At 38.6% G+C, this 23508-nt stretch overlaps 1 protein-coding gene across 4 annotated transcripts in view; it reads right to left on the minus strand.

Moving 5' to 3' along the window:
• The window catches only part of PXK (PX domain containing serine/threonine kinase like), a 26208-nt gene extending 3940 nt beyond the window's left edge, over window positions 1-22268 (minus strand). The window contains exons 1-16 of one of the 4 annotated variants that reach the window (XM_010174352.1): window positions 22224-22268; window positions 21500-21547; window positions 16786-16972; window positions 14337-14414; window positions 14089-14162; window positions 13116-13190; window positions 11759-11863; window positions 11493-11594; window positions 10685-10846; window positions 9211-9328; window positions 8687-8765; window positions 6381-6429; window positions 5535-5612; window positions 5017-5103; window positions 4328-4397; window positions 3299-3361 (exon numbers count right to left, since the gene is read on the minus strand). In XM_010174352.1, the coding sequence (XP_010172654.1) occupies window positions 3299-3361; window positions 4328-4397; window positions 5017-5103; window positions 5535-5612; window positions 6381-6429; window positions 8687-8765; window positions 9211-9328; window positions 10685-10846; window positions 11493-11594; window positions 11759-11863; window positions 13116-13190; window positions 14089-14162; window positions 14337-14414; window positions 16786-16924 (1279 nt within the window). In that variant the 5' untranslated portion in view covers window positions 16925-16972; window positions 21500-21547; window positions 22224-22268. The remainder of the gene's footprint in view (window positions 1-3298; window positions 3362-4327; window positions 4398-5016; window positions 5104-5534; window positions 5613-6380; window positions 6430-8686; window positions 8766-9210; window positions 9329-10684; window positions 10847-11492; window positions 11595-11758; window positions 11864-13115; window positions 13191-14088; window positions 14163-14336; window positions 14415-16785; window positions 16973-21499; window positions 21548-22223) is intronic. The other 3 variants (XM_010174353.1, XM_029086581.1, XM_029086582.1) reach the window with 3 other exon arrangements.
• Window positions 22269-23508: the final 1240 nt, after the last annotated feature.

The following is a 23508-nucleotide window of genomic DNA, read 5'->3' on the forward strand; positions in this document are numbered from 1 at the left end:
GTCAAAGTAAGAAAAACAGATACTGTTAGCTGAAAAGTTAGTACAAAAATCAATACATTCTTATTTACTGAAATATATCAGGATAGTAGATTGACTATTTCATATTACATATACAATACTTTGATTCTGAGCAACAAACAACAGTTTTCCATGCTATAAGCATTATTACACTTAATGAACAAATACAACACACATGCTTTCAGTTGCACATGCCATAATTCAAGCTTTACAGGATTAAAGGGCATTTAGAGAGATTTAGCAAGAAATCTGCAGGAAGATTAACCACAGAAGATGAAATCCATTCAGTTCAAGGAACACTTCCTGTTATATTAACACCTGTATTTACACTTATGGATCAGAAACACTCTCCATAGATCAGAAACACTCAAGAACAGCACTTGCTAAAGCATTCAGATTGTCTTACAGAAAGGTGAAGAGCAGAAAAGATGCTCCATATGGGTGTCTATGAAACACTTGTCATACTGACGGATTCAGAATAACTGGCCCAGAAAATGATAGCTAAAGTTAAATACTCTCTTTCTTTTAGTCCCACAGGGAAACAAAAATAGTGCCCTCACAAATTCTCTCTATTGTAAGACAGCTTGTTGGTATTTTATGGGCTTACTGGATTTAGAGGAGATGCAGTGGAATCTTAAATAACCCATAACACAGTGTTCTGCATCCCTTCTGATCCTAGCCACAAAAAAAACCAAAACAAAACAAAACAAAACACAGACTTTCAAGAAAGCAAAAAATTGTGCAAGTGGAAAAAAGAAGAATCAAACATTCAAGGAAGAATGTCAGAAACACAGGAAGTTACATAAGAATCATTTTGCCATGATCTCGACAATGTATTTCAAAGATGGTATTTAGCCAAGTATTTGCAACAAAACCAGCCTACACATTCTAGTCAATGAGAAAAGCCCATGAGAGCCTGCATTTCTAGTAGACATCTTCCCTCTCAAAGCAGGTCATGCATTCAATCCTACAGTTGCAGCTATCATTCAGAAGATGACAGCTGAAGCCAGCAATCGTTTTCTTTCTTAGTATGTTTTGCATTGACTATGCCAAGCACTCTGCTGCACGCTAAGTCTCGCAAGGCCTTTTTTCAGAGACAAAGCACATCTCAATGTGTGAGAAACCCCCAGATGAGGTTACTTTCTCAGGGCATGTCAGCCTGGAGCCCATTTCCCTCTGGTCAGTGTCTCTGGCTCTGCATGTACCCAAACACTACATCAATTTAGTTGGTAACAGGCCAGGACAAGGGCAAGAGCTTCTCTTGGGTACACTTTTCTATGTCAGCCTTCATTTTGCCATGATGCTGTATCAGCAAGATGCTTTGACATGCCAGGATTCTAACACAACCAAACCAGAAAGACATACTGAAAGCCTCATTCCCTTTCTGACAGTCATCTCACCACACTGATACCCACAAGCAATTTTGGTTTAGAGGTAAATGCCCTTAATAAGTACAAGGAAACTGGAAGAGAGAGATACAAGCTACAGGTCCATCAGTTGTCACAAAGAAAGTCCTACCATGGGGCCAGTGAGTCCTTCACTGAGTCACTAACAGCATACTTGCTTAAAAGCACTAAATCTACAATGTTGCTGGTGAAAAAAAAATCAAGCATGCTAGCTTTCTCTCAGAGCTAATATCTGAAGTTTCTTCTTAGAATTCTACTCACAAAAGCATTCCTGAAATGGTGACATTTGCCTTTACACCCGATCAAATGCATCAATGCCATCAGCCCACTAAAGCAGTTCCCAATCTGAATGCAGTAGGGCAACATGCGCTGTGTCAAACAGGCTGATCACCACCAGTCACCACGAGCACATTGGCAGCAGGATGACCAACACACTGCGACAGTGTGGTTTGAACAACAGCCAAGTTTTGAGCCCAAACTTGGGCCATTCTTAGCCATTTGAGCTATATCTACCCATAAACCTGCATCGCATTCTCAAAACTTGAAAGCTCTTTCAAATAAGTTCCAACACATTAAAGTTAAAACATAAGTAAAAGGTAGTTCCTTTGCAGGGAAAAAAAAAAAAATGTTTTCTAATCATCTGTCCATTTTGGAGGCGTGAGGTTTTCTTTTTTATTTTCAGCTACTTCCTTTTTAAAGTATACAGAACTCAAAATAAACCCTCCAGCTAAGAGTCAGTACATCCAGAGAACAGCGCCGTTATTGTGCAACACAATAACAGTAATTATCTTGTTTAGACTAACTGAGATAAGTTAGTTCATAAAATATACACTTCAGCATACCCTCAACTTGAAGGAGAAATGTCCAATTTGAATTTCAGCACGACTGATTTCAATTACATCACACAGACTGCAGTGTCCTTTGAAAGACCATCCACAGCAAACACAAATTTGATTGCATTGCTTCAGTTAACAACTTGTGCTGTGTAGAAAGTTTCTGGACCAGGAATCATATGGCCAGAGTCACCATAACAAACAGCAATGCTATGGACTGCTTCCCTCCTAGAAATGTATTTCATTAACACCTTTTGTTGTTAATGTTCACTAGCATTTTTCTTCTAGCCTTGCAGACTGGAACATGTCTGCTGTTGCTCACTATTCAGACTTGCAATCAAACTTTCATGAGCATTTCTATTGCCTACTCAAGCAGATTCTTCATTATTTCCCACCACCTGTCCTAAACATTAGCAAAACTGTTTGCACAGCTGCCCAGCAAACTGGAAGAGGGAACTGGCCAAAAATAATAAAGATATTATTTTTAACCCTTGTTCCTTCCAGTTCTCCTGGTGTTATCAACAGGCTGTAGCAAAACAGGGAAGATTTAGGCAGCCTAAGCCACTGAATTTGTCACACCCAGAATTCCTGAAACTACATCACAATGGTACAGTCTAAAGAGACAATACACAAAAACAAAGGATCAACACACAGTACTTCAGGGTCAACAGACCATTAACATCAGAACAAATGCATACTGCAACTTGAGGAACAGAAAATGTCTGGAAACCAGCAATGTCAGTAGGACTGGAGTAACAGAGACTCTGAAGCAAGTACTTATACTCTATGGGTAAATCATATCATGTATATCTCACGAAAGGCTATTAAATGAAAAAGAACAGTAATAAAAGGTTTTCTATGGCCACCAAAAAGAGAGCAAATGCTGACTGACTGACTCAGGCTGACACAAGATAAATGTCATCTGTGTTCCATCCTTGAAAACCACCATCCCTTAACCATCCTTGGGAACAACACCCACAGTTGCGGGGATGGGGGGGGGGGGGGGAAAAAGACAAACACTGTAATGACTCTTGAACTTACCTGCTGTAGAAGGCGGAGTGGGGGACGATGGAGATGTTAATGGGGAACTTGCCCCTGAGCCTGCTAAATAAAACAACAGTCTAGTAACTAAAGCTGTGACATTAAAATTCAATACAGTCAGACAAGACAGATCGTTGGAAACAGGCCAACTTTATTGACTGAAGATCCAATCCCGCTTCCACTGAAATCTTGGGCAAGATTTCCATTCATACCAGCAGTGTCACTCCAACCCAATCTGAACAGAGAGACTTAACAGTACACATTATCAGAGGAGGTCCAAACACGTAAGAAGCACACTCAACATTACTCCTCAATGGGAAACACTTCTTTTCTGTTGCTTAGGCTGTTGGATTTCAGCGTCCAAATTCTGTTCTCCTTAAGAGCTGTGCCACTCCATGGATGGCACCCCATTTCTCCTTCTAAGAGATGATTTTCAGTCAGTTGCTGTACTCCACAAATCACTCTGATATCTGACTATTCCATAATAAGCTGCTTTTGGACACATTTTAGCCAGGCAAGTCAACTCTCTTCAACTGTTTGGTAGTACCAATCATTCCTTTTAACTAAATCAAGACCTGTCAAAGGCTCTGTTGTTTTAGAATTTGGCACTGAAGCAGCAATTAAACAGATAATTTTCTCATCCATCTTAACTCCTTACTATGGAATAAAGATTACCACAGAGTTCCTCCATGAAGGCTGCATTATTAAATGGCCCAAATAATGGATGTTATTATTATTCCACTCAAATGTAAAACAGAAAGAAGAGACTGATTTTTTTTTGGAGGAATGGGGCACAGAAGAGAGGACACATTGCCTTATATTAGGCAGCTGAAGATCTAACACTGACAATATTTTTCAGCCCTTGATTTGTCTATTATTAACTATGTAAAACAGTGGTATCAGGCTCTGGTGGTCCAGTATTAATGTGTAAACTGATGATTATCCTGGATCTTTTAAGACAGAAAATGACAGCAACAACAAAAACATTGACACAGCTGTGCAGAATCAAGCTCTTCTCTCTGTAGTTACCTGAGTTATTTGAGTTGCTGTATTTTGCTGAGTGTTCTTCCCCACTTTCATAGGCAGAGCGTTTTGACTTCTTTAAAAAAGAGCAGAGGAAACAGAAGATAGGAATAAATAATCGCTTTCCATGATAAGGATTGAACAGACACACAGATTTGTAACATCCATCCACTGTACCACAGAAGGTTTATCAACACCCAACATCCCTCTCCCCACACCCAACGTATGCTGCCTTGATGACAACAGCAAGGCTGTTATGTGCTCAAACATCTCCAAGCAAGCAAGCAGGGCAACTCCAGTGTCCTCTCACACCACCAGGGAAAGGCAGAAAACTGACCCACAAAAAGGAAGAGAAACACAAACAGGGTGCTGCAGGAGCAGACTAAAAAAGGCTCCAATACCCTCACTAAGCAGCAGGAAGCAGCAAAAGCTGTCATCTGTGTCTGTGGTGTTAACTAACCCTGTTTTCATACAGCAGCCTCAACCAGGTTAAACCACTATGCAAGTCAGCTACCACTGTAACGTAAAACTTCTTAGGAAGTGTATTGCTTAGCTACAGAAGTGAAAACAACCAGGAAGTATTACAGAAAAACATGGGACAGAATAGACCAGTGTACCTGTGGCTGTGCAGGCTAAACATTCAAAAAAGATACTTCTATTTTTCTGTGTGAGAAACCTATTTAAAGATTGCTTACTTTTCGTGCTAAGATCTTCCTTTTCTTTTTTTCTTCTTCAGAGCCATGATGAGATTGAGCTCTTGTCAGCCTTCGGTGCTGGTGAATCTTCAAAATGAAGGGAAAAACAGAAGAAGACCATGTTAAGATCTTAAATGTTCTCTGACCAGACATACATTTGGGGTGCAAGAAAACACACTGTAGTCACTTCACATGTTTAGTTTTCTTTTTTCTTTATTAGATTTTATCTTTACTGTTGCTAGTAGAAGATGGAGCCTCATACTGCAGTTAAAATGATCCTTTAACTTAGGAGCCACTGCCTGTGAAGCTGCACCACTTAAAATGGTGCACCAATGCCATAAAGTCAACAGCTGCTCTACAACTCCTTATACTGCATTTTCAGGAAAGCAAATCTGTTGATGAAAGTCTTTATTACTTGAAATCACTTTGAGAGAGTAAAAACTCACTTTCCCCATGTAAAAGTGGTAAGAGGAAAAGGAATGTCTGTAGGAAATACAGTAAAGAAACGCAGACATTACCAGTTTCTGTTCTTCTGTTAATCGTTTCTCTATGCATTCCTTGGAAGTTTTCAATGCCTCTTTTAGCTTAGTAGGAATCTAATACAGAATGGGGAAAAAACCATAGCACAAAACATGATAAAGGAAAACAACTTCACTGCTCAAAACTCACCATTCATCTGATCACGTTGCACATCTAAAGCCCCAAGTTCTGACACTATTCCCTTAGTGAAGGAGAAAAGAAGACTCTAGATGCACGTTTTCCACTACAAACCTAGCTACAGATCTAACAGCAGGGACAAAGAAATACTGAATAATGGAAGGGACACTGTAATGGCAGCAACAGCTAACTTTTGATACTCCAGTCACATCACCAAACTGCCATGAGGCTGACAACACAACACACAGCACATGCCCTCCAGGAAAAGCGCTCTGGGGCAGCTCCCAAGTGGGAGCAGATGTGGCTCCCCAAAGTCCCAGCACCACAGCACTGGAGCTAGCAACAATGTGATGATGGTGGCACCCTGCAAAATCAGTTTCCACAGGTCTTAGCAATTTGTTTCCTCTCACTGCAAGGGACCCACATTACTTAGCAGCCTCTGCTCAGACAGAGCATCATCACCAGCCATCCAAATTAGCTCTAGCGCAGGAATAACACTTGAACACTCATGGGTCACACTGTGCCCCTCTTCTAAGGGGAGATATAACATTCTCAGGTACAATCCACCAAAGGAATCCAAATACTGATGGCAATTACCATGATGCCAAATAAAGCCAGCTCTCCTCTACTCTATTTGTCAATTAATGCATAGCTTACCCACAGCCTGGCACTTCCACAAACATCAGCAAAACAATGTTCAACTTTACCTTAAACTGTGGTTTCTCGGAGTTTGTTAGCAGGACATCACTAAATAATCTATGAGTGGATAAAAAAAGAAAAAAAAAAAAAAAAAAAAAAAAGAGGAATATTATTCCCAAGAGATATGCAGAATCACAGCCAGACTACTACTGGTACTGTTTGCCTAACACCCTTTTTCTCCTTTTCCTTCTCTGTACTCATCCCTAGGCCACTGTTTGTTTTGTTTGGTTTTTTTCCCCCACAGGTTTTTATGTACTACTTTTTATTTTCCAAGCACTGCCACAAAACTAGCAGCATCCAACTCTCAGAATGTAGTCACTACTGATGGCAGAGTTAGTCATCAGTAAGACTGTGTGATGTATTTTGAAAGCTGAGGAACAGGTGCAATTATCAAAGACATAGAAGGGCTTCCCCAAAACAAGAATGCCTTTTCCTTAAAAGTATATGGATTCTTTGATGACAAAGGATTACCAGGGACTTCTAAATTTCACCTAACAAAATCAATGATCTTTTTAAGAAGACTCTCTCAGCATAAATGATTGTTTTAGCATCAACAAGAACCATGTGAAAGATCAATGAGTGAACTTAATATTTGAAAATATCTGCATTCTTGGCTGTACTCTGGCAAAGGCAACTAAAGCTAATATTCTAGTATTTTTGCTCTCCTCTCTATGGTACCAGCAGCAATGGCATAAATGATTAATCCTTTTCCATCTAAAACAAAGACACTAGAGGGCAATGGTAGTCTGAAAATAAATTGGTTAGTCCATTTCAAGATACTTTGTTCTGGAGAACATACTAGAAAACTGTCCCAGAAAGAGATCTCAAGCCTGGCTCTGAGATAAATATTTCAGAGATTTTTTTGTTGCTGTTTCCTATGGCAAATCATCACAGGCCTATACTAGAGGAAACAAATTCAAGTCTAGAATCAAGCTTATAAGAATAGGATTCCATGAAAAATTCAGATATAAATAAAATTTTAGAAGACTTTTAAAAAGCCACAAATGTTCACTCTTGTTTACAGGGCATTTTTCTGATCCTTTCTGATTACATGTCCTTGCAAAATTAGGCAAACTCATAGTTTATACTGTTATAATAAATAATAAAGCTTAATAAATATTTAAATTACATTAATTGCATTGCACACCTACACAGAACAGTTGCGAAGAGTATTGCTATGAAGGGAATGTAGCACGATATCCTACATATCAGGTACAGCTGGGCATGGATTGTTTGTTCAACATCTTTTAACACCTGTATATTCCTGTATTCACAGAGTTTTCTTATAGTATTTCTCCTCTGCTTACTTCCTCCTACGTAAATTCTACCTCCTTTAAGAGCAGAGGAAGGGAGAAGTAGAAGGAATTTAGGGCTGAAACAAGCCTGTAGTGTTTCTTCCAAATCAGGAAATCTGAATCTTGGAGCATGCTCTAAATGTACTGCAACCTGTGTGCTGTGAGATCAGAACCAGATTTAGGTAGGGGCGATCTGTCACTTGTAAGGTTGTGACTCTGGCACATCGTATTAAGAAAATATAAAAGAACTCCTCACCAGGAACTGTGGTTCTACACTCAGCATGCTGGTGACATGTGGCAGCACAGTGAGAGCAGATAATTTCCCTGGTAATACTGTCTCCTAATTGCAGGAAGGGCAGCACTGCAGACAGGTATGATCTCCTGCTCAGTCGTGCACCGACATTGCTCCCTTTCTGCATCCTAGTCTTGCCCCATACCTGCCCTTACCACTTCACTGAGTCACTGGGAGGACAGCCTGTAAGGAAATTTATTCTCTCTATGCTTCAGAGAATCCCTAAACCAGCCCTGCAAGAAACCAGCCAGAACTTCTACACATTTCATACCTAGACCCAGTCTAAATGTCACTGCAGAGCAAAGCAAGAGATTTATTTTGCTAGTCATAAGTAAACTGATAGCAAAATCGACTGAAGTAGGCCTGAAGGGGACAAGAAAAAAAGACTCCTTATTCAAAATGCTTTAAAATAATCTGTACATGATCTTAATCATGCTCGCACTACTTTAATAGCTTCAATTTAAACCACAGCACCATGCTAAATAAAATACATTCATAACAGCTCCAACACACAAGAGACAAGTAAATTTTAAATGAGCATCTATCATATTCACAAGGGATGGGTTCTGTAAAACCTATCAAATTTAAAGCTTAATTTGGGATACACTATATATCCCTTAGAAAGAGGAGCAAATCTTTCTAAAAACGAACAAGAATAAAAAGGTTCTTCCTCCTAATATAATTGAAAAGATTGCTATGAGTATAAAACATGTAAAACAAGACTTACGGCATCTGTAAGAGCCGTGAAACAGTTGGCATACCATTCTTCATAGCTTCACAGGTCAGAATGGATTCCAACACAGACACTACCAAAGAAAGAATAAGAAAGAACACATTTTTGCACAGCAGGATAGCAAATGATTTAGAATGAACGTCTGGCACTGCTGTGTGATGTTCCCCTAAGTATTGCATCAACTAAGCAGTGATGAAGCTCTGTGGCATGTGTTTTTTATTATAATGTTACTATTACACATACAAACTTTTCAAGAATGTTAGACATGAGGCAAGGGAATCCAGATATCTAATTACTTATTATTCACTGCTTTATCACTCAGTTAAAAAAAAAAAAAAATATATATATACTACATATATTTCAGGAAGAACACATTTTCTGTTTTTACAAATTACTAATTCTTTCCAGTCACAGGTTGCAAAGATCTTAGGCTGCTGTTTCACAGCATTTCAGCTTTGGTAAAAGGTAAGAGTATCCAGGAAGCTGAAACCGACATTTTCTTGACTGTATATACTAACCAACAAACACTGACGGCGCAGGAGGGAAGCTGTCTACTGGAATCGTATCTGGGGGTCTTCCATATGTCATTTCATACAGTAAGTGTCCAAAGCAATGTACATCAACACCTTCTAAAGTCTGTGGAGGAACAAAAAAAATAAAACCACAGCTTGCTAGAACTAACCAGTTTTTCACAACTGATTTGAAAACATGCAGTAACCCATTAAAGAAACAGAGTGGTCTTGCATTTGAAGATAGACAAGAGGAACCATTGAGACAGTTCCTAACCACAACCATTTCCCTCCATAACTTTAGCTCAAATTAAACCTTCACACCTCAAGCTAAAAAAGCTATTGCTGTCTTTCTGTACGTGATGATACAAATGGGATAGCAGCATAATCTGTTCTGTAAAAACATTACAAGTAGTAAACTCTCTTCATACAAAGCAGTTTAGAGAGCCACATGCTGATACAAATCACAACTAAGCACATTTTCCTAGCTAAGTCAAACAGCAAAGAATGAGATTCATAACATGACCAGCTGTCACTTTCCAGGAAGGTAGATAAAAAGACAGCAAAAATGCACGCCAAACAAACCTAGGAGAGTCTCATTCACTCCTCCTTAGGTCTGAACAAGCTGCACACACAAACTAAGATCCCAGACAGCATATTTTCAAGATTTTTGAATCATGTTTAAACAGAAATGTCTCCTCTTAATGGAGGAGGCTTAGAGCTTTGATGGCACTAACAGATTTGGACTAACCATGAACCTGTGATCGTTTCTCTGACAACATAGTAGAACTCGTTTAGCAAGGTCAGCAAGCAGCCGTCTCGTGACGCTGTACGGAATTTATCACAATGAGCACTTAAAGGCAGGGCAAGATGCTGGCTGAAAGACTATATTCTTCAACAGGGCAAATTTGTTTTCATATTCTTGTAGAAAGATAATATTTTGCTTTACAAGCCTGCAATTAAGAGACACCCTTCAAACAAATAAAAACCAGCTTTTAATAGCTATAGACATCTGCAAGCATCTAATCAATTTTCACAGTACCCTCCAAAGATAAGGCTGATTATTACTCCAAACTAAGACCAAGTAATATGCTGCACTCACTGTACAGACATACAAGTGGAAAAGTGTGGTAGGCAATACTCACACTCCTATGAAATACAAAACCATGGCAGAAAGAGATCTTAAAACAACTGCAGTTTGCCTCTATTTCTGTCAGCAATGCCATCACAAAAACATTCACCTGCATTCCCCTTCTACCTGCTTACTTTTGGCCTCAGCCTCACTCCAGTGTGCTGCAACAAAACTTCTGTGCAGCCAGACAGTGATTTGGAAGAAGCAGAAAAGGGATTTGATTGAGAAAAGACCAGATTAAAGAAAAGGGGTTGAGAGAGGTTTTTTTTCATTCTAGTCAGTGCTCCACAAACAGAAGGTGAGGATAAAGGGACACATAAGAGTCAGCTGAATTAATTCTCTGAAGCTTACATTAATTTTCCGAAACTGTGAAAAGTATGATCGATAAAATGATGGAAGTCCCAACAAGGAATTTTCTAGATCCAGTAATTTGCAGGTGTCCCCATCCAGCATCACATTGGCAGAGTGAAGATGGCCGTAAGGAAATCCTTTCTCATGCAAAAATTTTAATACCTGAAAAAAAGACAGGAGCACAGTTGCAAGATGCTCTGATGATCTCAAGATCTTAAATGCTCCAATACTAAAGCAGATACATAATAATGAGGCCCATATTTGGAATGCTTGCTCAACCTGATCTTCTGTCTACAACATCATCTTTGGCTGACTATTCATTTCCATTTCACTGGTGACATTTGTCACAAAACAAACGTTTGATGCTGACTCTCAAAGCAGGTTTATAGACACCTCCCAGAGAGATCTGGAAATTAAAATTCACAATTCTACTGAATAGTATTGTTTTAATAAAAATTTTTAAAAAATACTTTAATGACAATGAATTTATGGCACGTTGTGCAGCCTATGGATTACTTATTTCCCTGCTCCCATAAGGGAAAAACCTACATTATCACCTCTCTCCCACTTCAGCTCCACATGTACCAACTGCCTTTTATTTTTTGGTCAGAAATGGCCTCACACACACGTATCTAAATTCAACTCCCAGCAGCTAATCTCAGTTTACATTTAGCTTTCAAGTCTGCTGCCAAAATAAAGCTTGTGTGCACAAAACTTTGTCTCCTTTTTCTAGTTAAACCAGCTGTCCTCAAAAAAAAAAAAAAAAAAAAAAAAAAAGGCTGGCAAATAAAGCAAAAAGAAAAAATACCTCTAATATTTGCCTTCCATATGTTTTTATTTGCTGAAGTTCAAGGCCTTGAATTTTTTTAGGATTGCAATACTTCTTCAGGAACGGGTCTTTTGGCTTTGCCTTTAAAAGAAACGTACATATCAAGTATGATGCCCAGAAAAGCCAGTAATTGTCTTTAGTTTGCTTAGCAATAGATGGTAAACAGTTTTACAAAAGACATACTATTGTCACTGCAGCAAACGTTCTGCCATTTTGAGTTGGAGGCAGCAGGAGGGAGATGTTACCTTATAAATAAGGTCCTTTAGTGTCCCTTTTTCACTGAATGGTCGAATAACCAGCGCTGAAGATTCATTGGCAGTGGCAAAAGTGATTTTGTATATATAGGGATGCTACCAAAAGAAGAAACTGTAGGTAAGTTTTAGATGACAGATTCTGTAATTCATTTTTGCTCGATTCACAAGTAAGAAAAGATCTGTCTGAACTGTATGTTTAAAGTAATAAATTGGATTATGTCTGTGACATTTGCTCAAGTTATTCAGTCTTAACCTGGAATAAATGCAAAGAAAACCTCACAAGGACACTGTTCAATTTCCACATAAATAATTTTAAAAAACAAAAATCCACCATTTTTTTTTAACAGAACAGACTGGCAGTTTAGACAAATGAAGAATCCAGCCCCATTAATACTTACACGTGAGCAGCTTTACTGCAGGTTTAAGTCTTGCTAAGCTAATTAATTCATTCATGGTTTCATACAGTTATGGCACATAAGGAAACTCGGCATTATAGCTGTCGTAACAGTTTTACATCTTTAGAAATTATTATAAAGACTTTCTAAAACTCTGCGAAACCAAAGCACAGTTGGAAATAAATTACACATGCAACATACCCTTTAATAGAAATTGCAAGTTAGGAAAAGACCCCTTGTTCATGACCTATTTTAATACATCATTTACAGACCGGTTTGGGGGTTGACAGCCTAGTTTTCAGCCTCTTCTGTTGCGTGCATCTCCCAAGTTCCAAGACAGCACAGAGGTTTACCAGTTTAAATACCATCCTATTCAGCCAGTCTCTCACATGCTTAACATCATTAAAGAGAAACGCCTTTTTGAGTCAAATGCCAGTTTTTCAGGTTCAGATGCCTACTGGATTTAGAATGTGGCATTGCACAGGAGCTTAGATTGCACAGTCTCCATTATACCTCTACTAAGGTATTTCTGTCTTTGGTTCAAAGAATTGAAAAAATAACAACAGTCATTGCACTGCCTTTCCCACCACTGCCTGAGAATATCCTTAGCACAGGGGTTAGCAATTCCACCCAGACAGCACTATCCTAACTGCCTAAAAGTGTCAAAGGGCTGAAATAAAAGCTTGTGATCTCACACTACAGCACAAGAAAAAAAAATACAATTAACCACAACTCTGAACCTCCTGTAATAATCCTGCAGGTTTATTACTTGTGCTGAGAACATGTTACCTCATATTGTGTGGGAAATGTAATTAAAAGGTTTGCACATCTTTAAATGAAAGCAACTCTAAAATTCAAACTAGGACTACTAGGCTACATGTGCTTTTGCAAGATCACTCCTTGACAAGCACTTTTGTGCTGGCACAGTTTAAAAGTCTTCAAGTAATACTCACAGAACAGGAAGAAAGAAGTTTCACAGCATACTGTAAATCTTTGTCAGACAAGTATTTATCAGGGCCAAGATCAGCCTGGAAATAAATAGAAAAAGAATGGTATCATAATAGAAGTTGCATTCCATAAAGGAAATGTGATCTATATTCTGCACTCAAAAATTAAGACAACTGCTTGAGGGTATATTTTGAAGAGCAAGCAAGGAAATTACACATACAGAACGAATCTTGAAGAAGCTGGATAAGGCCATGGTTTCACAATACAAAGTGTCTGACAGTAAATAAGTATTATTGCCTCCTTCCTCCCCCATATCTGACATGCATTACTACCACTGAATGAACTCTGCCAACCCCAGTCTTGGGGATTGTGTGCACTGGGAACTGATAAGGCTTAAACCCCCACCTTCTTCCTCTCCAGCAAAAAAAAAAAACTTCCCTCCTACTCCAGGTTTGAGTGATATCTGCTCTCCAGTGAAGTCTCACAAACAGCTATACTGACACAACTAAGAGGGCAGCACATTTCAGCACAGGAATACAAGCAAGTGTTTACTAACAGCAAACTATTTGGTGTCAATACATGTCTACCTTAAAGGAGTAATTCCTGCCTCTCTCACCTATTATGGTCGGCAAAACTAAAGATCTGAGCAAGGAAGCTCACCACTTTAAAAAGGATCACCTTGTTATTTTAGTGTGCAAATTTATATTATGGTCAACAGCTACTTCATTACAACTGAAGAAACAGAGGTGTAGGAATGGGAACAAATGACCAGGCAGAGAAACTTGCAAACTGGATTTGCCACCAGAGGAAAGAAACAAGAAGTTCCCACACCACATAAACACCTAAGGGCTTTCAAGGCCCTTTTAAAGCCTGAGCTGTAAAGTCTATCTCTCTATCATTCACACATGGTAGTCAATATAAATGAAATAAGTCAGGTTCATTAAGAAAGACTTGAGTATGAGATGAAAGCATATATACCCAGCTTAACATTAGCCGTTCCTTTGGTTGATTCTTAATCTTCATTAAGAAATATTTCTTACGTATTCGCCAACCTACAAAAGAAGAGTCATCAACAGCTTTAATTAAAACACTACTATACTAAATCACATGGCTTACAAGCAGGACAAGGTCTGTAAGCAAAGGTAACATTGTAATCTTAGGACAATTTCAATGTATAGTTGAAGAAAAAAATCAGACAAGTTTTCATGCATATATAGTCTTCTTACCTATATCTTTTAATGGTTCTACCACTTCCCACTTTGGCTCTGATCGGAAGAACATTGAAACATGCTGTAAGGCAATTTTTGAAAAAAAAAAAAAAAGGAAAAAAAATGTTTTTAAGAGACTATTGAATGTGATTATCCACGTGTTAGGCAAGGTTCAATGCCAGAAGGAAGCCTGCAGGAATTCAGACTGAAAGTCAGCAAAATCACTTTAAAAGGAAATCAGATAAAAAACACAGTTAAAGAGTGTTTGCATTTTTAACCTGAGAACTCAAATCCACAGAGAAAACACTGCCTTCAAAAAACTTAGCTTACTGAGTTTGCATTCTGTCTGTACTAGATCTACACTTCAAAGTCCAAACCCAATGCTCACAGCAAAGATTTCCCACACTACATTAGATCACAAAATATTTCAGCTATACCTGTAAAAGTGGTAACTTTTGCATCTCTTTAATCATAGAATGGTTTGGGTTGGAAGGGACCTTTCAATGCCATCTAGTCCAGACCCCCTGCAGTGAGCAGGGACATCTTCAACCACATCAGGTTGCTCAGAGCCCCATCCAGCCTGACCTTGAATATTTCCAGGGATGGGACATCTACCACCTCTCTGGGCAACTTGTGCCAGTGTTTCACCATCTTCCTTGTAAAAATTTCTTCCTTGTATGTAGTCTAAATCTATCTTCTTTTTAGTTTAAAACAATTACCCCTTGTTCAATTGCTACAGGCTCTACTAAAAAGTTTGTCTCCATCCTTCTTATAAGCCCTCTTTAGGTATTGAAAGGCTGCAACAAGGTCTCCCCAGAGCCTTCTCCAGGCTGAACAGCCACAACTCTCTCAGCCTTCCCTCATAGCAGAGGTGCTCCAGCCCTCGTGTCTTTCTTCTGCTGAGGACCTACATGTAAACTAATCAGTTCTGTTTCACTATGTGTTATTCTGCCCTTTTCTGTGCAGGCAAACATATTTTGCTGGCTATCATGATCCAAAACACATTTCGGGGTGGGGGCAGGGGAGAGGTCACCCTTCTGGTTACTGAATTCTCCCACAGCTGGGAACACAACCGGCTTATTCATGGAGCAGTCTGAGGGGAAACCTCAGTGAGAAGTGGTGACAGCAGGGGGAGAAAGGGCATCATGCCAACAAGGAGTTTTCTCTAACATGGCTTATCTGGGCACAGAAACACAGCAAAAAGGGAAGGATACACTGATCTTTCTGCATTGTATCTTCTCTCTCCAAAAACAGGCTAGGCAAAAGCAACAGAACAATAAATACCCGCTCACTGCTCCAGTATTTAAGAAATGACAAACCGATGGTGTTTCCAAAGACCAAAGGCAATGGCTTGATTAGCAATCAACTTCCCAGCAACTTGCTGAAAAAACAACCTTGATGAAAGCACTCAAAATTAACACAGAAGTCACAGTGTCTCCTTGAGGATTTAAATTCCTTGCTCAGCATTAGCCAGACAAACTGCATCCTTAAAGAGTTACTAATAATTTACAACTCCTCCACAGCTCATCATAAACATCCGGGAAGTGTTTTTTGCACTTTGAAGCTGAAGACACAAGAATGTTACATAAAGAGAGAGCAAAAAGACAAGTGAAAAGGAAGCAGTAAGTTCCTGCTTCAGTAGGCTCTGCTTTTATGAAAACAAGCTTTGCATTTTGCAAAGAGTCAGTTTGCCCAGAAACTAAATCTGTGGATGGGGTTTCATCACTAAGAGGAAGTTTTTTTCAGTCTATAAGACACAAATAATTAACCATTTCTGATGCCTGAAGCTGAAGTCGGACAAATTCAAAGAAGAAACATTTAATAATGAAGAGAACTGATCACTGGGATATCATTCTAAGGGATGCAGTGATTTTCCTGTATTTGAGGAGCGGGGTGTGTGCCTTATTCAAGCCTTGAAAAAGTATTCAGCCTAGCTCAAACAATTAGTTCTAGGAAGTCTGACAATCCAAAGCGATACTGGGAACTAGACAAGATGACCACAATTGTGCCTGTGGATTTGAAAAAAACCTCAGAACCATGATGAATGCAAGATTTGGTGTTCAGAAGACCATCTGTTAGAACGCAGGGCTGATAAATTTACCTCCACCTTACACTCTGGCAGACAAATAATTTCCAAATACCAACCCTCCACATTTGTCACGAACTGTGAAAAAGTAGATATCGCTCTCACCAGTCCCCCTGCCTCAAGTTCTGCTTGTATAGATCTTTACCATCATCACTGCTCTGGAAAATAATTCTAATATTTAGATTTGATAATCGCAGCATGATTCATGCACAGAGCTGGAGAAACATTAGCATAAATAATTACATGTAGAGTATGATAATTCAGAAGGTTGTTCTCCCCTCCACCCGCCGTGCTTCACTGTCAGTCCTTGCCAGCACTCATGGACGATGCACACATATGCTAAAGTTAAACCGTAATGTGGATTTGCAGTTCCTCACTTACCAGTGTAGTTTACAGAATAGCTGTTTGGGTCCAAGAATTTTTTTACCAGTTCACAGTTAGACAGTATGTGATGGGTAGTAATTACATCAAGATAGGCTTGGAGTCCCTTCTGTCTTTCAGCTATGAATTCACGCTCCATATTTCCAATCAATTTTTTTGGAGGAAGAGGTAGACTTAGAGTTGATATCTTAAAAAGAGAAGAAAAATTAATAACCTTGCTCTTAAAATGCCTCAGGGATATAAACTAGCAACCCAGAAAATAGAAGACTCTCAGCAGCAAACTGGATAATTCTTTCTGTACTGTGTATATACAAGCTTTTATGTTTTGTTTTGGGTTTTTTTTAAGTATTGTTATCAGGGTGAGCTAGTCAGATGACTGCTCGCATCCCACTGTGAAGAGATTAGCAAGTGGAACAACATCGAAAATGCGAGGAGATAAATTTCTGCTAGTGAGTCATGCATTTTAGATCACTACACAAAACTTTCAGATACTAAATGCCTACAATTTTCAGCCAAATCCTTTCTATGACATACCTCCACCACAGAAGAAAAACAATTCACACATCACCATTTTCTCCAGATAAGATTTATGCTTTTTTATTTCATGAAGTGCATGTTAGTAACTTTCCTTTGCCTCTACTGCCTTTATAGGTAATTTCAAGCCCTAACTGTCAGTATTTTAAATCTGTAATTTCAAATATGGTGCAAGTTTTCCATTTTCTCTTCTGAATTTGCTGCAGTACAGTTTTTAAACAGCTATACCTCTTTCAACCCAGAAATAGCTGCAATCTACCAGTGGATGTGCACTAGTTGTTTTAAGTTGACATAAGTGATGCAAAACTTCAGAGAAAAATCAGATAAATACTTTGAAATAAGATGATTAAAAAATGTACAGAAATTCAAAGCCTTATGTAAGTCAGATCAAAGAGATCATCCTTAGAAAACAAAACTAGGTTGCACACAGTGTTTACATTCAATTATCTCATGTGAATTGCCAGGAAAAAAAAATAAATCATGTTTTTAACACATTGTTGTCCTGTAGATCAAAGCACCTGCCTTGGGTACGCTGAATCTCCGTGGGAGTTATCTTTAAGAAACGTGTACTGCAGGAATCAATTACACCAGATGCAATAACCTCATTTCTAAAGCAAACAGCTCACCAGGGAGAACACTGAGACTTTTGGTGTCTGAACAACTTCCATTTTAACTACAGGAAAAAGTGAAGGATTAGTTCAAACTGGGGCAGAAGTAGCAATCTCTTTCCTTTTTTTCCCCTCCTTCTTTTCAACACAGGAGTTGTCCCCCCCCTAATCTCAGCACTTCTACTTCTCCTGTTTCTCACTGCAAATCATGGGCTGGAAAAGAGCCGTAACTATGCAAAACCAAAAGCAACAATATACCACTTTAATTTGGCAAATTACTGGCTGTAACACTAGAGCCAAACAAAACTTTTCATTTGGCAAAACACTCTTACTTAAATTCAAAAATAAGTTTCTAAACAGAAGATAAATCCATTTCTGGTATTACTCACTTGAAAAGCATGTCAAATCATAGTCACCTTTACCTTCTTGACTTGAGAGCTAGCTAGCTACCATCAGAGAGAAAAGGACTCTAGTTCAGATGTTTTCAAACCACTATGATTTGTTTTAAAATTTATTTCAATAAACCACACATCTGCTATTTTCCAGAGGAAAGTAACATTCACCCCCAAGTTTTTTTAGCTATCTGCCAAAACATGCAGCACAGTGAGAACACTGTCTACCACAGAACACCTCACTGAGGTCCTGACCTTGAAAAGACCACGCTTGTTTTCAAATGCAAGCAGTACTTCTCAGTGGCCCCAGCTCAGCACTCGAGCCAGGATGGTCTTTGCCACAGAAGAACCTGGGAATTAACATTCTTATCTTCAAACCACAGCCCGCTCAGGAATGTCTGTTCAGAAGTTGCAATAAAATGCTTCACAAAAGCCAGATATCTTGCTGCAAATACTGTACCAGTACTGTACTGTAGCAGTTCACTTAAAACAGAAGAGCAACCAATGATCTCCACACATCTCTGTCAAATAAGTGAAGAGAAAACAATGCTGGATGGTCTGGAAGGAGCTTTTCAATCCAGTACACAACTTAAGAGCTCAGGGAATCTGGCTTGAAACTTTCTGAGGCAGACAAGGGTCACAGGGATACACCTCTCATTATTTCCAAGGTGTGTGGTAGGACTGCATCCCCTAGCCTAGACAGTTTGGAAATTCTCAATCCTTACTATTACTGCACAGATTAACAGTAGAAAAGTTGCATTCCAACTCAACTGCATCTGTGAGTTCAAACACAACCCCCCAAAGCTACACAGAGGTCAAGTATGCCACAAGAACTGCAAGAACCTGGGGCTTTACATCCAAAATAAGCTCCAGCATTTTTTCCAGCAACATTTTAGTTTTGAAGGAAGGAGATTGGGTTTTGGTATTTTCTTATTGCTCATTTATTTATGCTGGTTTGAGGGGGGTTGTTCGTTTAATTTCAATATACACAAGATGAGAGTTTAAAGAATTTAAAACCAAGTCAAGGGACCTGAATATTGTGATGAAATATTGTTGCTTAGAGCTATGGATGGAAAGAACTGAAGAGTGTTACATGTCTTAATGGATCAGAAAACTTCAGCTCCAGCATCACAAGGAGCAATTTATAAAAAAATTCAAAACAGTGGGAGAAAAGAGCAATTTTAACATGCTTCTCACCAGCTACCATCTGCTGTCTCTCAAGCCCTGGCATACAGAACAAGGCTGGAAGAGCAGTGGTGTTTATCAAAAGCAGAGTCTCCGATGAAGGGTTAAAACTCTCTTCCTGCCCCGATGCTGGGCACATAAGGAAGAATTGCACCTCTCAGGGAAGCCCTCTGTACCAGCCAGAAAAGGCTGTCTCCAAGCAGAGACACACCTTTGCCTTTCCAGACTGTGGAAAGTAGAAACAGGAGGTTGAACATCAAGGGCTGAGCAGTAATTTTCATTGAAGGAGACCAAGTGCTAATGAACACAGCCTGTTAATTTAGCCGCCCTCTGCACACCCATACTCTCCTATCCAAATGAGAGGTTATTTCTTGGTGATTCTGTTTGATCTTTTCTAGCCATCTAAGCAGCTCACATTTTTGACCTAGATCTTTGTATCTTATAGCTGCAAAATCTCTCTCTCACTTCAAATTCCTTCTTGTCCCACTCTGCAAGTTGCTGTCAAATAATTTCCTGAACCCTCCACTTTTATCATTCATCTCTATCTCATATAAAAAAGCCTCTTCTTTTCTGTATCATACCATACATAACCTATTTACCTTCACTTTCTAGACCTTCCACCTAGGCCTAACCTTTCAGTACCTGCCATTTCTATATTTAAAGTCTTAAAGGGTCATTGACTTTTCTACTAAAGCTGCCTCATTTGAAAGTTAAATGAGAAGGCAACAAAGCTTTTTCATGCCTTCACACATTCTATGGCCTACAGGTAAGAGAAGCTTGTTATAGGTGGCTTAAAAAGTGAACTCTTTCTTCTTTTTAAAACTTTCTCAAAATTCTCTCTCTGTGATCTCTATCAAAACTTGAGTATGATTAAGACTACAATGACCACAATGTACTGTGATGTTACTAGTACCATCTCATTTCCTGGTGTCCTCATGGGTGCTTATCTAATCTTAAATCTTGGATTTCTTTTGAGCAGGAGATACCTTTGTAATGCATTTATTCAGCATGTCACACAAGAGATTTCTAGCTCATGATGAAAGTTCCTCCATGCTAACGCACTTTCAATAAAATAATTCCACAACGCAACCACGTTGCAACTGTTGAATTGTGACTAATTTGCTTCCCCATCCACCTTCTAGCAGAGGAATCAGTTATAGCAGAGTATCACAGCGCACAATTCAACATCCTTACATGTTTTTGCTCGTTGAGGTTCATCGAGCAGATAGCTGATGTGATGGGGGAAGGGAGAGGAAGAGGATGCAGTAGTAACCTCTTGAATTCACACAACATTTAACAGGGGAAAAAAATTTCAAAGTCCCAAAAATCTATCCTCAAATCACAGAAGCGTTCACTTTTTATCTTGCTTCCACAGTACTGTGGAAATCTCGAGTAACAAATTTCACTCCTGTAGATGCCAGCGACTGCTGCTTCCCCCCTTTCCCAAATATACTCATACACCCTGCTTTTTCCCACACAAACTAAAAAGAAATAATTGTCCTAAAAAGCAATAGAAACCACACAGTAAGTCCAGTGTTTAACTAAGGAACACTTTCCAGTGATAGAGAAAACCATCACATGATAAGCAGCATCTGGTAGTGCTTTTAGACGAATATAAATAATGAGACACATAGCACTTCAATGCTGAATTTATAAGGTTGGTATGTGCCTTGGCTTTCTCCAAATCAAAGGAGGAACAAATAATAACACATAAAACCGGAACAAATCACAGTGCTGAAGGGAAAGATTCAGTATGTGCCAATTTCCTCCATTTCAATCTAAATTGGTCCTGTTGATGCTAAAATTAAAATTTCACAAAAGAAAACATGAGTGAAAAAAGTATACATTCGAATTACATTTGAAGTCACAGTTTCTCTTTACAGCTATGTGAATTTGTATTTTTTCTTCACTGCAAAATATAAAAATATCACAAGTCTTTTAAAATATATCCTTCTAAATTACATTTTATATTTACATATCAAGGGTGAAAGTTACCTGCAAGCTATTATTAAGCAAGTCAAAGTCACTGTATCGCCTCACAATCTGCAAAATATAAAGACAGAGTTCGGAAAACATATTACTTTTCCTATTAACATTTTATTCTTCAAAATCTCATCAGAGAAAAGTAATTTCCCATTTATAGTCATCATCTTCTTTCAAACATTTTTGCACAAACGCATAACTGCTGGATTTATGTCATGCTGATAGAGAGCAAAGAAGAGTTTTTAATCACATCTCAACCAGAATGAAAACACATTTCTAAACATTATCTTAAAATGGCTTTAAAAAAAAAAAAAAATTGCAACCAAAGTTGTCTGCAAACAAAGCTTTTTGGCCATATCAGATGCAACAACTTTTCAGAGTCATCTTCATTACTACTTCTAGGTTTCATTGGTCACGTATCAGCAACGCTGCGATTTTAGCATTACAGAAGGCAACTTGGCATTTGGTATTTAAAAATGATGGTCGTATCAACACACAGTAGTAAGGAATTTTTCCTGGAGTACTCACAATAGCAGCAGACAACATGCCTTCTGTAGCTGGCAGCAATACTGGTTTTCTCTTAGTTTTTAATCAAAACTGTTCCAGCACTTCACGTTCTCAATTCCAAACCAACATATCCCGCTCCAGCTCAAATTTAAAAAGCTAGGAAGAAACAATTTTCAAATTCTTCCTAAAAAGCCATCCTGGTTACATGAACTACAGCTTAAGAAATTACCTGCCAACTGTTTTCTGCTGAAACTCCTCTCTGAACACGGATTATGTATTCCTAATAAAAAGAAAAAGTTATTAGACATGAGAACTAATGAGTTTAAGAAAGTTAAGTACTTCTCCAAATACAACCACTATCCAATTCAGAAACATTCAGAAACAGAAAATTCAGATCCAGATTTTAAGTCATTAGGTGAAGGTCAGAGCTGGGTTTACTCAGCCCCATCACTACCAGCTGTCTCTCTGCATCACAGAGTAGAAGACAAAGAGAGGTCCAAAAGCTTCCAGACCTGTGAAGCACCTGAACAGTTTCATTTAGTTAAGGAAAAAGCCAGTAAGAGCATACTCACCACACATCTCTACTGACAACAGCTGAAGAAACCTCTCCTCGCCTCACCCCCAATATCTAACAAGTAGGTCCCAGGAATTACTGCCACCATCATAACAGAATAAAATGCCAGTGAATACCTGCAGCTGCCCAACCTCTCATTATTTCTGTACAAGAAGGCTACCACAAAAGCTTTGGGGTGTGCTTGAGTAACTAGAAGGTAGCAGTTTCTCATGATGATAACTCTTAATTTATAATGCATGCTTAATGTTAATTATTTATATATTAACTATGCAAATATATCTAAATCTCAGAGAACCACTTGTAAATTTTAAGAATTAACAATTCTCCCACCACAATTACATTCATAAAGCACAATTCTTTTCAGTCTCTTAATTTCAAGCTCCACTGTGCCTTTCGTAGACTAATATTTGGTCAATACAGCAATATCATTATTTGAGATTTATCCAATTATCTCAAGAATAAATACCAAGTATTTTATACACCTACTCAGACATACTTCAAGGAAACCATGATTTTGTTTACCCCTACTATGTTCAAGTTTGTAAGCAGCTCTAAAAACACTTATGACATTTCAAAGATCATAAACAAGGCAAGTCCTTTTCCTCGAAAGCCTATAATCTCCATTTAGATACAGATAATTAGCAAGGAAATAAAATTAATCTGGGCTAAATACAGTGACAGATACTTCCTTTACCATTTGCATAGACAAAGCTCTATAAATGCAGTTCTTTTTAAAGTCTTATTACACAGATAATCCCATGGCCACATAATTTACAATGAAAAACATGAAAATGAAGAACCAAAAAGTAAGATCCTGCCTGAGAGAACGCAACTCTCAACACTGAAGAGAGCTGGAGAGCACCCAGAGCCAAAAGAGGGGGAAAAAGCCACAGGTACCTATGCTTTTACACCTTCCTTCCAACTCTATCAGTCTGATGTA

The sequence above is a fragment of the Antrostomus carolinensis genome, unplaced genomic scaffold (assembly GCF_000700745.2).
Source record: "Antrostomus carolinensis isolate BGI_N321 unplaced genomic scaffold, ASM70074v2 scaffold8438, whole genome shotgun sequence".
NCBI lineage: Eukaryota > Metazoa > Chordata > Aves > Caprimulgiformes > Caprimulgidae > Antrostomus > Antrostomus carolinensis.